The 15,221-nt window shown below is 41.4% G+C and overlaps 1 protein-coding gene across 9 annotated transcripts in view; it reads left to right on the forward strand.

The window, feature by feature from the left end:
* Window positions 1–15,221, forward strand: part of cmc1 (C-x(9)-C motif containing 1) — a 218,063-nt gene that overhangs the window by 61,902 nt on the left and 140,940 nt on the right. For 8 of the 9 annotated variants that reach the window (XR_011350068.1, XR_011350065.1, XR_011350064.1 and 5 more), the window contains one exon: window positions 14,968–15,069. Coding sequence is in view for 3 of the 9 variants with exons in the window: in XM_069914035.1 (XP_069770136.1) it covers window positions 14,968–15,069 (102 nt within the window). In the remaining 6 variants the exon portion in view is untranslated. Of the gene's footprint in view, window positions 1–7,508; window positions 8,187–14,967; window positions 15,070–15,221 lie in introns of those variants that run through there. The other variant, XM_069914038.1, reaches the window with a different exon arrangement.

Raw genomic sequence — 15,221 nt, forward strand, 5'->3', positions numbered from 1 at the left:
TACACTTGATCACAGAATGCAGCATCTCGTGTAGAACAGGGGAAACTTTCTTGGCAACTAAGTTTTCTCGGTGGATAACAAAATGGACAACCAACATGTTTGGATTTTTATCCTTCATTAATTTTAAACATCCTGTTTTTTTACCCATCATTGCAGGTGCACTATCTGCAGCACAAGATACAATGTTCCCATTTGGTATTTTATTTTCATCCAAATAATTTTTGACCTTGCTGTAGATTTCAACTGCAGTCGTGGATATTTCTAATGATTCACAAAACAACATCTCTTCTTGAAACGCTTTCTGATCAATATATCTTGCGTATGTCAATAACAGAGCCTCAATGTCCCATATGGTAGTTTCTCCAGTTGTATTAAGAACTTGTGCGATTTTAACTTCTCAATAAGCTGTTCAACATCTTGACCCATGTCATCTATTCTGTTGCAGACAATACTATTAATCAGTGGCATTGCTCATCCTTTTGAAGAACTGATTTGAGAAACAATGATATTGCAAGTTTAATCAATTCCTCCCCAATCGTATGATTCTTCACATGTTTTGCTATCAGCAGAGAAATTTCATAGCTAGCTTCAAGGGTACGATTCAGGCTGAAGTTTGCACAGCAAAAAATGAAGTGATTTTTGATCTATTTTCAAACTTCTCTTGCAGTGATTTAAAATATTCTAATTTCCAATTGACATGGTTAAGATGTTTTACCCTCAAATGAATTTCAAGATGGCCTACTTTCATCGTTTCATTGGTCAAAGTCTATTGGCATAATAGGCAAAAAGGTGCACATTCATTGTGTACAGTAGGAATAAACCCAAACTTCTAGAACTCCACTGAAAATTGATGAACCCTTTGCTTGCTTGATTGGCTCATTTTGAATATTCAACAGTGCAAACTCCCTGAGACAGATTAATACACTAGTGCGAGTTCCCTGAAACATATTAATTAATATTTTATTGTCTTAGAATTTAAAAAGGTAACAAAAATAATGATCGAAATAAAGGAAGAATACTGATCCTAAAAAAAAACCAATAGCACAGTTTTTGACATTTTTTCCTCACAGAGAGTGCATCAAAACTGTGCTAGCCTCATGCTTTACTTTCTGGGGCCCCTTTTTTTCTGATTTTGGCGTTCCCCCTCAGGCTCGCACCTCGAGCAGATCCTGACTCCCTCCCCCGGCCCCCATCAATAAGCTAGAGCACAAGATACATACAGATCTCACTCACTACTGAACTAAAGAAGTAAAGGGGTATGTACAGAGATAAGTTGGAATCCTCGTCGCCAATGAGATAATTTGGAATGGATGATAATAAGACCAGTCAGAGAAAATAATTACAATGTAACCAAGGATAATAACAGTTAAGAGAAACAATGGAGAAACAACAGAAAAATATCGGAAGAGCAAAAACACATGTTATGAAAATAAAAAGAACAAAGTGATTTTACTTGGAAGTTACCACAATTACGCCCCACTCATATGCCCCACCTTGAGAATCTATGTCCTGCAGTATATCTCTCCAATACTGGCCTCTTTAGAAATCTTGTTCCATTTCTAGAAGTCATGCCTTCAGCTGCCAAAACTTTAAGCTTTGTAAGTCCTTCATTAATAATTTTCTTGACCTCTTTCCTTTTTAAAATTAATTTGCTCAAGCATCATCCCAAATCATTATTTTTTTTTGATTGATAATGCTCCTGTGAATCATTATTCAATGCTGTACTCTGCCAAAGATGCTTTATAAATGGCGACCTTATTGCTTTTGTTGTCCAAGAAGCACTTATTTGACTGCAACGTAACCATATTCCCAAATACCCATTCAGCAGCTGTCCTCCAAGGGTCATTACCAAAGCTGACCTCATAAACCAATCTCAAACTTCATGTGATACCAATTATGACACAAATGTCAGCAAATTACCTTGTGAATTTTATTTTTCTCTTGTCTGTCTAGGATTTCTTGACAGTGATTTCCCAATAGCTGCAGCACAGCAAGTAGAAGACTGCTAACTTTCAGTGGGGGAAACCAGATATCTTAGAAGGAGCACTTTTAAGTAACTTTAAGCTCAAAAACTCGCTTCACACTGCACATTCTCAGTTGCAAAAGTCAGAAATAGCTGCGACAGGTAACACAGTTAGAAGGATAAATGCATCCTTCCTAAGTAAGAACAGGTCAGTTGCTGCAACTCCCTTAAGGTGATACTTCAACCACCCAGTAATCTTAAGACCTTGAACATATTAATCCACAGTCATGATGAATTAAACGGAGTTTCCACAACAGCCTTCAGATATTGTGTAACTTTTCTTGCATTGCAATGGATCATTAGACGCAATGATATAGGTCATAATATTTATCAAATATGTCCAACACACTTCTAATTAACTGTTGGTACTTTCCATTCCAAGCTGAAGAGAGGATGGAATGCTTTTTAGGAACATTTTGTAGTGCCTCCACACAATTCACTCATGGCCTTCAATTTTGTGCCTGTCAGAATTCAACTTCTTTCTCCAGTCATGCAGTTGAGTGAACTAAAACAACTGGTCCTGTGCTGTATTTGTAATCATCTGGTTCTTGGTGACTCTAGTGTTCTTTGCCATGTAGACTGTGATTATCAGCATAATTGTCCCTGGTAGTAAACTCAACAAGCATGAATTAGCTAATGTCTGTCAGTTATGGAGGAGACAAGCAAAGATTTTTATGGTATAGGTGTGAGACATTTTCTTCATCCTTTTTCATACTCACAAATAAGACAACTAGTTAGGTATTTAGATGAGGAGCTGCGTCATTCTATTAACCTTTGAAACTAATTTGATTACAAATCACATGCTTGCTGAAAAAGGTTGCAAGGATCCTTGCTAAGGTATGTCTCAAGCAATTGTGTAACAGAGAATTGTCCAATCTATGGCTGTTCCCACGGATGCAAACACCAGTTGCTGCTGGAAAATCATCATATCGGGGAATGACACACCTTAAGATATAACATATAACAGTTTATGGCATGGAAACAGGCCATCTCGGCCCTTCAAGTCCATGCTGGTTCTCTCAAACAACTCCACTAGATCCCCCCACCTATTCTCCGCCCATAACCCTCCAATCCCCTCCTATCCATGTATATATCCAGCCTCCTCTTAAATGAAAGAATTGACTCCGCCTCAACCATTTCCTCCGGAAGATTATTCCATTCAGCCACCACTCTCCTCTAATGTTTCTCCTAAAAATTTGCCATCTTACCCTCAACTTGTGTCCTCTTGTTTCAATCTCCCCTGCTCTCAGGGGGAAGAATCTACTTGCATCTAGTCTATCTATTCCCTTCATAATTTTAAACACCTCTTATCAAATCCCCTCTCAACTGTCTACATTCCAAGGAATAAAGTCCTAACTTCTTCAATCTTTCTCTGTACTCTAGGCATTTTAAGCCAAGCAACATCCTTGTAAATCTCCTCTGCACCCTCTCCACCTTATCTATATCCTTCCTATAATTTGGAGACCAGAACTGATCACAATACTCCAAACCTGGCCTCACCAATGCCTTAAACAGTCTCAGCATCACTTCCCAGCTCCTATACTCTATGCTATGATTTATAAAGGCTAACATACCAAATGCCTTCTTAACCACCCTGTCTACATGGGAATGCATCTGCCTGAAACCAGTGGGACTTCCAATGCAACAGAATGCTGTCAAATGACACATTCCAGACTGAAGGAATACATGCTAATTTGATGCATTTAAACTCAGTGCAGCCAACATAAAGGCTTTGTGACAAAGATCTGCAACTTCAGGTCCTGGCACCATTCCACACTGAGGGTTGGCTCCTGCGTAACAGCTCCTTAAACAAGAGGTGTAGTTTTCAAACAGGTCCCATGAATGGCATTGGTCCTTTGGAAATACCATATGACTCTGTGAATGAAGAGAAAGATATGTACTGATTATTTTGCATTTCATGAAATATATTTTTATATTAAGAAAATTGCATACTATTCTGTTTTTCTTTGTTTTTATAATTTTTTTATTTAATACTTTATCGTGATCCATGTTAATAACAATATATACAAATATTCAGCATTAAAATGTATTTATATTTTCATTTTTCCTCCTTTCCTCCCCACCCCCTATAATTTAAAACAAGAAATGAAAGAGGGTAAAAAAACAAATAAGTAAAGGAACATAAAAATTTCATATTTAAATAATTTCATATTTGTATCTTATCACTTTAAGAGCTGGAGGTCTGAAATTGATGGTTTCTAATATACTCTATGTATGGTTCCCAAATTTGTTCAAATACAGCATATTTGTCTTTTAGATTGTAGGCAATTTTTTTTCTAATGGAATACACTTGTTCATTTCTTTGTACCATTGTTGTATTTTTAAAGTTGCTTCCATTTTCCAAGTTATCATTATGATTGAGCCCTGTCAACCATGCAATTTTGAAAATAACTTAAAATAATTTAGTCACAGTACAGATAAACACTGAAATTTTTGTGGATAAAATATTGGGGTATTCAGCCCTTTTCAAAAGGATTGAATTTTTGTTATTTGACCATTCATTGAGCTCGTCAAATTTTAATTTACAATGGAAAATTGATTAAAAATCTCATAAAATACAATGTTAAAGAAAAAAAATTCTACTGTCAAACTTTATCTTTGTGACTTGCTGAGTTTTTCTTGCATATTTGTGTAAATTATTGTCAGACTTCAAGTTTCTTAATTTTTATATTTTATTCCATTTTATGCTTCTGGCTTGAAGGATAGCTGTTGCTCTGGCTTAGGTGTATGGTATGCTCCTATGCATTGCTTCTCCAGCAGATTGCAGGGACTTCCCACATAAGGCTTTCCCTTTAAATAAGCTCACTACACCACAAAACCAGGAGAATATTTAAACACATTATATATGAACAAATATACACAAAACACATACAAATTAAAAGCAACTCTACAGCACCTCACACAATCTCATTCAATAAGATCATAACTGATTGGTTTGTAACCTCAATGCCACATTCTCATCCACCAAGTGCAAGTTAAAATTCAAATTTATTGTCAAGAGTACATTTATAACATCACATTGAAGCCTGAGATTCTTTTACCTGCAGACCAGGCAGAATTTCTACTTATTGGAAACTGTAAACTACTCAAGAAAAAAAACAAGAGAGAAATGTAAACAAAGAAAGAAATGCAAACAAAATGACTTTCAAATACAGAAAAAAAATTAAAAATCACGAACACCAGGGTGTGGGTTAGTGGTGACATATGGTCAGACCCACACAGGCTTTGGGCGGCTGGACGCAAGCTCCTGAAATTCAGCTATTTTCAGAACCTGGATTTGAGAGGGTGCTGAGGGCAAGAAGGGCTCTGGAAGGACCTTGGATGGTGATGAGTTCTTGACTGTAGGTTTGGTTCTGGAGCTGAGGTTGCCGATAGTTTGAACTGGAGTTTATGCGGGTGCAGAGGCCACGGGACCACTGATGAGAATCCACAGGTGCTCATTATCTTTGGCTTCTTTTCCTCCTATTGTGGGGCACTGTGAAATGCTCATGACAACTCTTTATTTGCCTTTCAGCTGACAAAAGTTAAAAGTATATCATGTATATTACAATTTTAAAATATTAATACTTGACAGTAAAATAACCTTTGACCTATGGAATCAGACTTGCTGGATTGTATGGGATTTGTCGTGCTCAAAATTAGGATTGTGAATGTAGCTCAGAACATGATCAATTCAAGTTTAATCATCTGATTGCACAAATACAACCTGACTATTACGTGCTCCTATTTTCAGTTCATTTTTATTTGCGTGGGACTATCAATTTAAGAGAATAAATCAAGCTGCAAGGCCTGCAAGCTTTGGAGATTGACTGTGGCTAACAGAAGACTGGGACTGCGCATCTCAATTCGCTACTTCTGAAGAGAGAGGAAGGAACTGGATTACAGGTGCAGAGACCACCAACATATTAAAGAAACAGTACACTGTTTGATCGGGACTACTGAAGAGAGAGGAAGGAACTGGATTACAGGTGCAGAGACCACCAACATATTAAAGAAACAGTACACTGTTTGATCGGGACTACTTTTATGAAAGCAGCTCAGGAGCAACAGCTCTTGGAAGGAATACAGTGCTGAAGTGATTTTGTATGGTAATGAACAATTTGCCTGATTTCTCCCTGTAAGGAGGAGAAGTATGCCCCACTGTGGACAAAGGAAAGGTCACTTTTGAAGGGAACTTAGTGTACCATATCATGACTAAAAATGGAAGGTCACTTTTGGCTGATCCACAAAAGGGTTCCAGAAGCTTTGTGAAAGCCACTCACTTCATTTCCCCTGGAAAAGGAAAAGGGGCATCTGAAAGGACATTTCTTTGGAAGCAACTCAACAAGGATCTAATGAGTTTACAACAGTCTGTCACCCTGGACTCTCCCACCTCATTCGTAAACATTTCTTTGCACCAATTTAAGACTCTTCGTATCAACACTGGATTTCAAACTAATATTCTAGAATTGGGCCTGAATTGTAATGGATTGGGATACTTTCCACACACACATATATATATACACAAGTATAGTTGCGCATAGTTGGAATTAAGTTTAGATAAGTTAGATAAGGTGTTATATATTTGATGATTAATACATTAAAATCCTATTTTGGCTAATCACTGTTTTGGCTAATTTCTATTGCTGCTGTCTTTGTACGTAACAAAATGAAACAACATTCTCCAATCCTCGGTGCAAAACACAGACACAAAACCAGACATAATATACATACAAACAAGGCTCATGCAGGATAAGTATTCATATACACAAATAAATAAATATTGTTTTGTGAATATGGAAGTCTTGGATGGTTAATGTGAGCAGTTCCTTCAGTCATTCAGCATTCCCTCCGCCCTTGGGAAGAAGCTGTTCCTCAGCCTAGTGGTGCTGGCTCTGGTGCTCCTTTATCTCTTTCCTGATGGAAGCAGCTTAAAGATGCTATGTGTGGGGTGGAAGGGGTCCTCAATGATTTTACACTCTCTCTTCAGGCAATGATAGATCATATCAATGAGGGTGGGGGGGGGAAGGAAACACCAGTGATTCTCTCTGCAAGTCTTATAGCCCTGTGGATTGACTGATCCATTTCTCTTCAGCATCCATATCACATCATGATGCAGCCGCCAGGATAGTCTCAATAGAGCTCCCGTGGAAGGTTGACATAATGGTGGCAAGTAGCCTTGTCCACTTCAGTCTTCTCAGGAAGTGCAGACTCTGTTGCGTATTCCTGACAAGTGAGGAGATGTTGTGTGACCATAATAGGTCACTAGTTGAGTGAACTCCAAGGAACTTGGTGCTCTTCCTCATACATTGGAGAGTGGTCATTCCTGGTCCTCCTGAAGTCCACAATTACGTGTTGTCCACATTGAGTCTCAGGTTGTTACTCTTTCACCATATCATGAGATTTTCCATCTCTCTGTATCGTGACTCATCACTTTTGCAGATGAGTCCAACTACTGTTGTGTCATGTGCAAACATTGATGTTAGAGATAGAGAATTTAGGTTAAAATGGCTTAAGTTAAAATGTGATGATTAATCATAAAAAGGGAAGCCAGAACGGACAGGGAGCTTACTAGCAGCCAAGGACAAAAAGTTCAGCTGGATATGTTTTTTTTTAAACATATCTTTTCATGGTCATAGTGAGAGACATGCAGGAGACAAAAGATTGATAAGAAGGGTGAGAAACAGAATTTAGTGTATGTAGAGTTCGCAGCGTACGTAACGAACGTGATAATTAAAAATGCAGTTGTACTTAGAATGCTTTTGCAATTCTAACCAATTAAAACAGTATTAATAAGAAGGGGAAGGGCAAACAACAAGGGTATAAAAATCAATGCACTGTATGTATCGGGGCTTAACTGGTGAGAAGCCAGTTGAGTCCAACTCTGCAGACTTGTAAATAAAGCTTGTCGTGTCATCAGTTTTAAAGAGACTCATGTGTGAGAAGTTTTATTTCTGACAAATGGGGGCTCGTCCGGGATCTACACTCCGGCCGTGAGGGGAGGCGAGAAGAGGGACATCGGAGGCGGTGCACCCCGCTGAGTTCAGCGGCTCCTAGTCCCTTGCTCGTCGCTTCGGGCGGCTTGAGCGAGTGGTATCCGGACAAGGTGACACGACAAGACGGAGAGGAGAAGGGTGACGGTTCAATCCCCGGGAAGACACCGGTAAGTGACGACTTACGATTGTGGTGTGGGGATTGGGTAACAGGTGTAACGGGATACACCTGTTTGGATAAAAAACCTAACGTAATAGATCAGGTATAGAGCTTTTGTCATGGCGTGAGGACCCTGTCGTGGGACTCTAGGATAGACCCCAGGGAAACCTCGGCGGTAACCGAAGGAGGGACAGCACCTCCGACGAAGTGCCGAGAAGAGAGGGGTCAACCCCAGGGAAACCTCAGCGGTAACCGAAGGAGGGACAGCACCTCCGACGAGGCGTCTGAGAAGAAGGGAGTAGGGTCCAAAACGAGAGGGTCCTCAGCAACGATAAACAGATCTAAGTGGGAAAATGGGAGGATCAAAATCTAAGGGCTCATCTGAAAATTCAGGACAATTCCTGGGAGTTCCCCTTGACAGCCCTTTGGGGAGAATGTTTGAAAATTGGGATAGTAAAAGATATCGAGACAAAAACAAGAAAAAGATGGTCCAATATTGTCTCCTTTGGTCGAAACAACCTATTAAAGGTTCCTCGGTCTGGTGGCCGAAATTTGGATCTGATGAGGATTGGGTTAGACAAGCATTAAACATATATGTAAATTCGAGACCAAAGGTGAATCAAGAAGAGTCAGCATATGCATTTTGTTGGGTTCCCTGGCCAGGATCCTTAACAAAATGTTTTAAATTGAGGGTAGCGGGAGAAAAGAAATGGGAACCTCTGGACAACCTTCCCCCTCCTTATATTCCCCCGGTGCCTACTGCGCCCGAGGAAAGCTTATTACCGGAGGGGAAAGGTGATGAATCTGATTGCCCCGAAAGGGGCCGGGAAAAAAAGGATGAATTAAGGGAGTCGGACCCTAAACTTCCACCGGTAAACCGACCCTGGACAAGATCCCAGACTGGTCCAGGACCATCAAAGTTTTCAATAAGCCTAAATCCCCTGAGGGAAGTTCCTATTGGAGGACCGGGAGGGGGAACGGGATATGTGAAAGTTCCCCTAACTAGTACAGAGGTGCGGGGATTTAAGAAAGAAATGAAAAAGTTATTGGAAGATCCTATAGGACTGGCCGAACAGCTCGACCAATTCCTGGGACCAAACACATACGTGGGAAGAGATGCAGGCAATAATGGGAACATTATTCTCACCCCAGGAGAGGCAGATGATTCGACGGGCTGCCCTCCTCATGTGGGAATATGAACAACCTGGGGACCCCAGACCCCATGAACAAAAATATCCCTTAAATGAACCCAGGTGGGACAAACGAACACCCGAGGGATTGGCAAGTATGAGACAATATAGAGAGTGGACAATTAAAGGGATACGGGAGGCTGTGCCAAAGGGTCACAATTTCACCAAGGCATTTGGGAACCACCAGGGGAAAGACGAGTCCCCTACTGATTTCTTGGAGAGGGTGAGAAAGAATGTCCAACAGTATGCGGGCGTGGACCCTAGTACACCAATGGGTGAACAGCTTATTCGAATTGAATTTATTTCTAAATCATGGCAGGACATTAGAAAGAAACTAGAAAAGGAGGAGGACTGGAGCGAAAAACCCCTAAGCGACCTGTTAAAAAAGGCGCAAAAAGTACATGTGCAGAGAGAAGAAGAAGATCAAAAGAGGGCGACAAAGGTTATGGTACAGACTATCCGACAGATGAATGCCGAATCCAGAGGGGAAAGAAAACAAAACCTTCCTCTAAACAATCCAAGATATCCAAGAGAGGGAAGACCCCGGAGGTTCGTTAAGTGCTATTACTGCAATGAGGAAGGACACTTTAAGAGGGAATGCCCCCGATACAAGAGGGAATTGCGTGCCCTCGAACTTATGGAAGAAGATTAGGGGGGTCAGGGGTTCCAAATGTTGGGGACCAAGTATAAGAGGGAACCCCTGGTAAAACTAAAAATTGGTCCCAAGGGAGAAGAGGTGGTGTTTATGGTGGACACAGGAGCGGAACGAAGTAGTGTAATAACTGTGCCAATCGGGACTGAACCTGTAAAAAGTAATTTGAAAATTTCTGGGATAGAAGGGGCTCCCAGAATGGTATCAATAATTCCCCAAGTAACAGTGAAACTGGAAGAAAGAGAAGGGGTACAAGACCTCTTGTTGTTACCGTCGGCTGGATTTAACCTCCTAGGAAGGGACTTACAGGCTCTCCTAGGTTTGGGTGCTCTCCCTGTGGACGGAGAAGTGCGAGTCCACCTCTGTGCTCTAAAGGAAGAGGATGAACGGCAGATTGACGAGAGAGTCTGGTATAAGGAGGGAAATCGAGGAGGTCTGGACATCCCTCCTTTACATGTCACATTAATACCAGGTCATCAGCCGGTAAGGAAACGTCAGTATCCTATTTCTTTGGAAGGGAGAAAAGGGCTACAGCCGGTAATTGAGACTCTAATACGAGACGGACTATTAGAAGAATGCATGTCACCTTATAACACCCCTATACTCCCAGTGAAAAAGTCAGATGGATCCTATCGCCTAGTTCAGGATCTAAGAAGTTTGAATGCTATTGTTCAGACCCGCCACCCAGTGGTGCCTAATCCCTATACTATTATGAGTCGGATTCCCCCAGACCATGAGTGGTTTAGTGTTATCGACTTGAAGGATGCCTTCTGGACATGTCCATTAGAAGAGGAAAGTAGAGATATGTTTGCGTTTGAATGGGAAAATCCATGGACAGGTAGACGGAGACAGCTTCGGTGGACTGTATTGCCCCAAGGGTTCACTGAATCTCCGAACCTGTTTGGACAAATGCTAGAACAAATCCTGGTGGACTATCCACAATCTGATGATTCCCAACTAATGCAGTATGTGGACGATTTACTATTATCAGGACCCAAGGAACAAGAAATGAGGGGAGATACAATTAGACTCTTGAATTATCTGGGGAAAAAGGGTCTACGGGTGTCCAGGAACAAGTTACAGTTTGTTGAGAGAACTGTGGTATATCTGGGACACCAGATAATAAAGGACAGAAACGGATTACCCCTGAACGGATTGCGGGAATCACTAGAATGCCGTTACCCCGTAATAAGAAGGAAATAAGACAATTCCTGGGACTCTTAGGTTACTGTAGGTTATGGATAGAGGACTACTCAGCTTTGGTGAAGTTTATGTATGAAAAGCTGACAAATGAAAATGAATATCCATTGAAATGGACCCAGGAGGAGGAGGGATGGTTTGAGGACTTGAAGCATCGCCTGACACGAGCCCCAGTACTCACTCTGCCCTCTTTAAAACAGCCCTTCCAGCTATTTGTCACTCATAACCAAGGAACAGCTGTGGGAGTTTTAACACAGGAAAAAGGCGGTCAGCGACACCCAGTGGCTTTCCTTTCCAAAATGATGGACCCAGTGTCTCGCGGATGGCCGACGTGTATCCAGAGAGTAGCGGCTGCTGCTCTGTTGGTAGAGGAAGCACGTAAACTTACTTTTGGAGGAAAGATGACTGTGTACACCTCCCATTCTGTGAGTGTTTTATTAACACAAACTGCCCATCGATGGCTGACTGATTCTCGCATATTAAAGTATGAAACCATTTTAATGGTCGGAGAAGATCTACAGTTTGCAAAGATTAATAGCTGCAACCCAGCTCAGTTTTTATACGGCAGTGAAAAAGAGAGAGAGGTGGAGCACGACTGTGTCGAGTTGACAGATCTTCAGACCAAGACCCGAGAAGACCTTTGCGATACTCCGCTGGGAGAAGGATATGAATTCTACATTGACGGCTCCGCCAGATGTGTTGACGGAATGAGAAGAAGTGGATATGCTATAATAGAAGGAAATACTTGGAAAGTAGTAGAATCCACGAGACTACCCGGAAGCTGGTCAGCACAGTCCTGTGAACTATATGCCTTGCAGAGAGCCCTCAGAATACTGGCAGAGAAAACTGGAACGATTTACACTGATTCCAAATACGCATACGGGGTAGTGCATACCTTTGGTAAGATCTGGAAGGAGCATGGTCTAATTACATCAAGAGGAAAGGAATTGGCACACGAACAGATGATTACTCTGACTTTAGAAGCCTTGACATTACCCCAGGAAATAGCAGTGGTCTACATACCAGGCCATCAGAGGGGAGATACCCCGACAGCAATTGGAAACAGACTGGCTGATGAAGAAGCGAAAAGGGCAGCCATGCAACAAGAAGTCCGTTTGCTGACCTTAATCCCAATAAGACAAGGCATAAAGAAGGCTCCCATTTTCACTGCTAAGGAAGAAAAGGACATGGCTCAGCTGGGCGCAAGCCAGCTGCCTGATGGAACATGGAAGACACCAGATGGAAGAATGGTTCTAAATAAAGAAATAACTCGCAATATTTTAAAACACCTGCATCATCAGAGCCACTGGGGCACCCAAGCCTTATGTGACACAGTGCTTCGAGAATATGTGTGTAAGGGAATCTACACCTTGGCCCAACAGGAGGTTCAGAACTGTCACCTATGCACAAAAATTAATAAGAAGGTAATGAGGACAGGGACCATGGGAGGTCAACCATTAGCCATACGCCCTTTTCAAAGTATCCAGATCGACTTCACAGAGTTACCTCAAGTCCAAAGATGGAAGTATCTGTTGGTGGTAATAGATCACTTTACCCGATGGGTGGAAGCCTTCCCAACAGTAAATGCTACAGCCTCTACAGTAGCTTGCCTCCTCCTAGAGCAGATAATCCCCAGATATGGTATAATGGATTCTATAGACTCAGACAGGGGTCCACATTTTTGTTCAAAAATCCAGCAATTGATTTGTAATGCATTACAGGTCTCTTGGAAATTGCATACCCCTTGGCATCCACAAAGCTCAGGGAGGGTTGAACGTATGAATGGAACCCTAAAAATGCAATTGACAAAATTAATGGTGGAAACTAAAATGCCTTGGATAAAGTGTCTGCCCCTGGCTTTATTGAGAATTCGTACTGCCCCACGAAAAGATGTAGGGTTGTCCCCTTATGAAATGATGTTTGGGCTTCCCTTCTGGAGTACAGTTGAGGGGTGTCCCACCTTGGGGGAAGGGGATATATTTGTTAGGAACTATTTACAGGCACTGTCACGCTCTCTTGCAGATTTACGAAAGAGAGGACTATTGGCACAAACACCGCCTTTAGACTTTTCTTTACACAAAGTGGAACCAGGAGACTGGATTCTCATCAAGACCTGGAAAACTGAAAAACTCCAGCCCCAGTGGGAAGGTCCATACCAAGTTCTCTTAACTACAGAGGCTGCAGCACGAACAAGAGAGAAGGGGTGGACGCACGCATCCAGATTTAAGGGACCTGTAGAGGCGCCTCAGGACCCTGATACGAACTCAGATTGGACTTGTGTTCCTGGAGAAAAACCTCTTACCTTGCAATTTCGCAGAAAGAATTGATTCACAATGTTATTGTTATGTTCTTTAATTTTTCTTAGTTTGCCTATGTCTTTATCAGGTGTGAAATGTAAGAAATGCAGAGACACAGTGGTCCTATTTCAGGACCACATTTGGGGAAGAAAGGAAGGTAATTTCATTTCCCATACCTCAGTTCCTGAGAAATGCTGGGCAGAAAATACCACCCAACATCTATATACCCCTTGTGTGGAAAAAGAAGGAAATAATATGGGTCATTATATACGGATTCCTAATACCACTCCTTTCCCTCTTAACGGTTGGAAGGGTGACTCAGGCCCACCATGCCCTGATGGACTCTGGTTTTGCATACACCAGCGTACTGTTCCAATAAGAAATTCCACTCCACAGTCAAAAGTGCCTGCCCCTTTAAGACAGCCGGACTTAGTTCGAGTCCATCCAAATAACCATGAAAGTTTCGGTAATGCAGTTGGGGGAGATAACCTTTTTGTAGATCTTGCAACTAAAATTGCAGGAACTTTTAATGTAACCAATTGTTGGGTCTGCGTGGGAACGGGGATATGGAGTATCCCCAAATGGATTATTCTGGGTATGTGGTAATACTTGTTTTGCCCTGTATTATTCCCTGTCAATGCAGCCTGGTGATTTCCATGGTCCAACAGGCTATGCAACCAGGGGAACTGGGAGATCCCGTTAGAATTTTACTTCAGCACGAAATTAATTTATCATGAGACGTTTCTCTTCCCTGAGTTAAAATCCCCATTTATATATATATATATATATATATATATAATACACACATTTTAAAGAGAGAAAGGGGTGGATTGTTAGAGATAGAGAATTTAGGTTAAAATGGCTTAAGTTAAAATGTGATGATTAATCATAAAAAGGGAAGCCAGAACGGACAGGGAGCTTACTAGCAGCCAAGGACAAAAAGTTCAGCTGGATATGTTTTTTTTTAAACATATCTTTTCATGGTCATAGTGAGAGACATGCAGGAGACAAAAGATTGATAAGAAGGGTGAGAAACAGAATTTAGTGTATGTAGAGTTCGCAGCGTACGTAACGAACGTGATAATTAAAAATGCAGTTGTACTTAGAATGCTTTTGCAATTCTAACCAATTAAAACAGTATTAATAAGAAGGGGAAGGGCAAACAACAAGGGTATAAAAATCAATGCACTGTATGTATCGGGGCTTAACTGGTGAGAAGCCAGTTGAGTCCAACTCTGCAGACTTGTAAATAAAGCTTGTCGTGTCATCAGTTTTAAAGAGACTCATGTGTGAGAAGTTTTATTTCTGACAATTGACACTGTTGGGAGTTGGATCTGGCGATACAGTCGTGGGTCACCAATGTGAACAGGCTGAGAACGTAGCCCTGAGGTGTCCCAGTGTTCAGTGTAAGTGTTCAACATTCTGCAACTGACTCAGACTTTTATCTTTCAGTTAAGAAGTCCAGAATCCAATTACAGAGAGGGGCGTTGAGTCCCAATGAGGACAACAAACTCCTCCACTCTATGGACTCCATCTACATCTTGTGCTGCCTCGGTAAGGCAACCAACCTATTAGAGGGTCTATCACACCCCAGACCTGTCCTCTTCTTTCTCCTCCCATAAAAGCATTACAGGTTTAAAGGCAGTTTCTTCCCTGCCACCTCAGGGTCCTGAATGAATCACGTAACAATGTTATTGTGGTGTTCT

This window comes from Narcine bancroftii, chromosome 1 (assembly GCF_036971445.1).
Source record: "Narcine bancroftii isolate sNarBan1 chromosome 1, sNarBan1.hap1, whole genome shotgun sequence".
NCBI classification, from domain to species: domain Eukaryota; kingdom Metazoa; phylum Chordata; class Chondrichthyes; order Torpediniformes; family Narcinidae; genus Narcine; species Narcine bancroftii.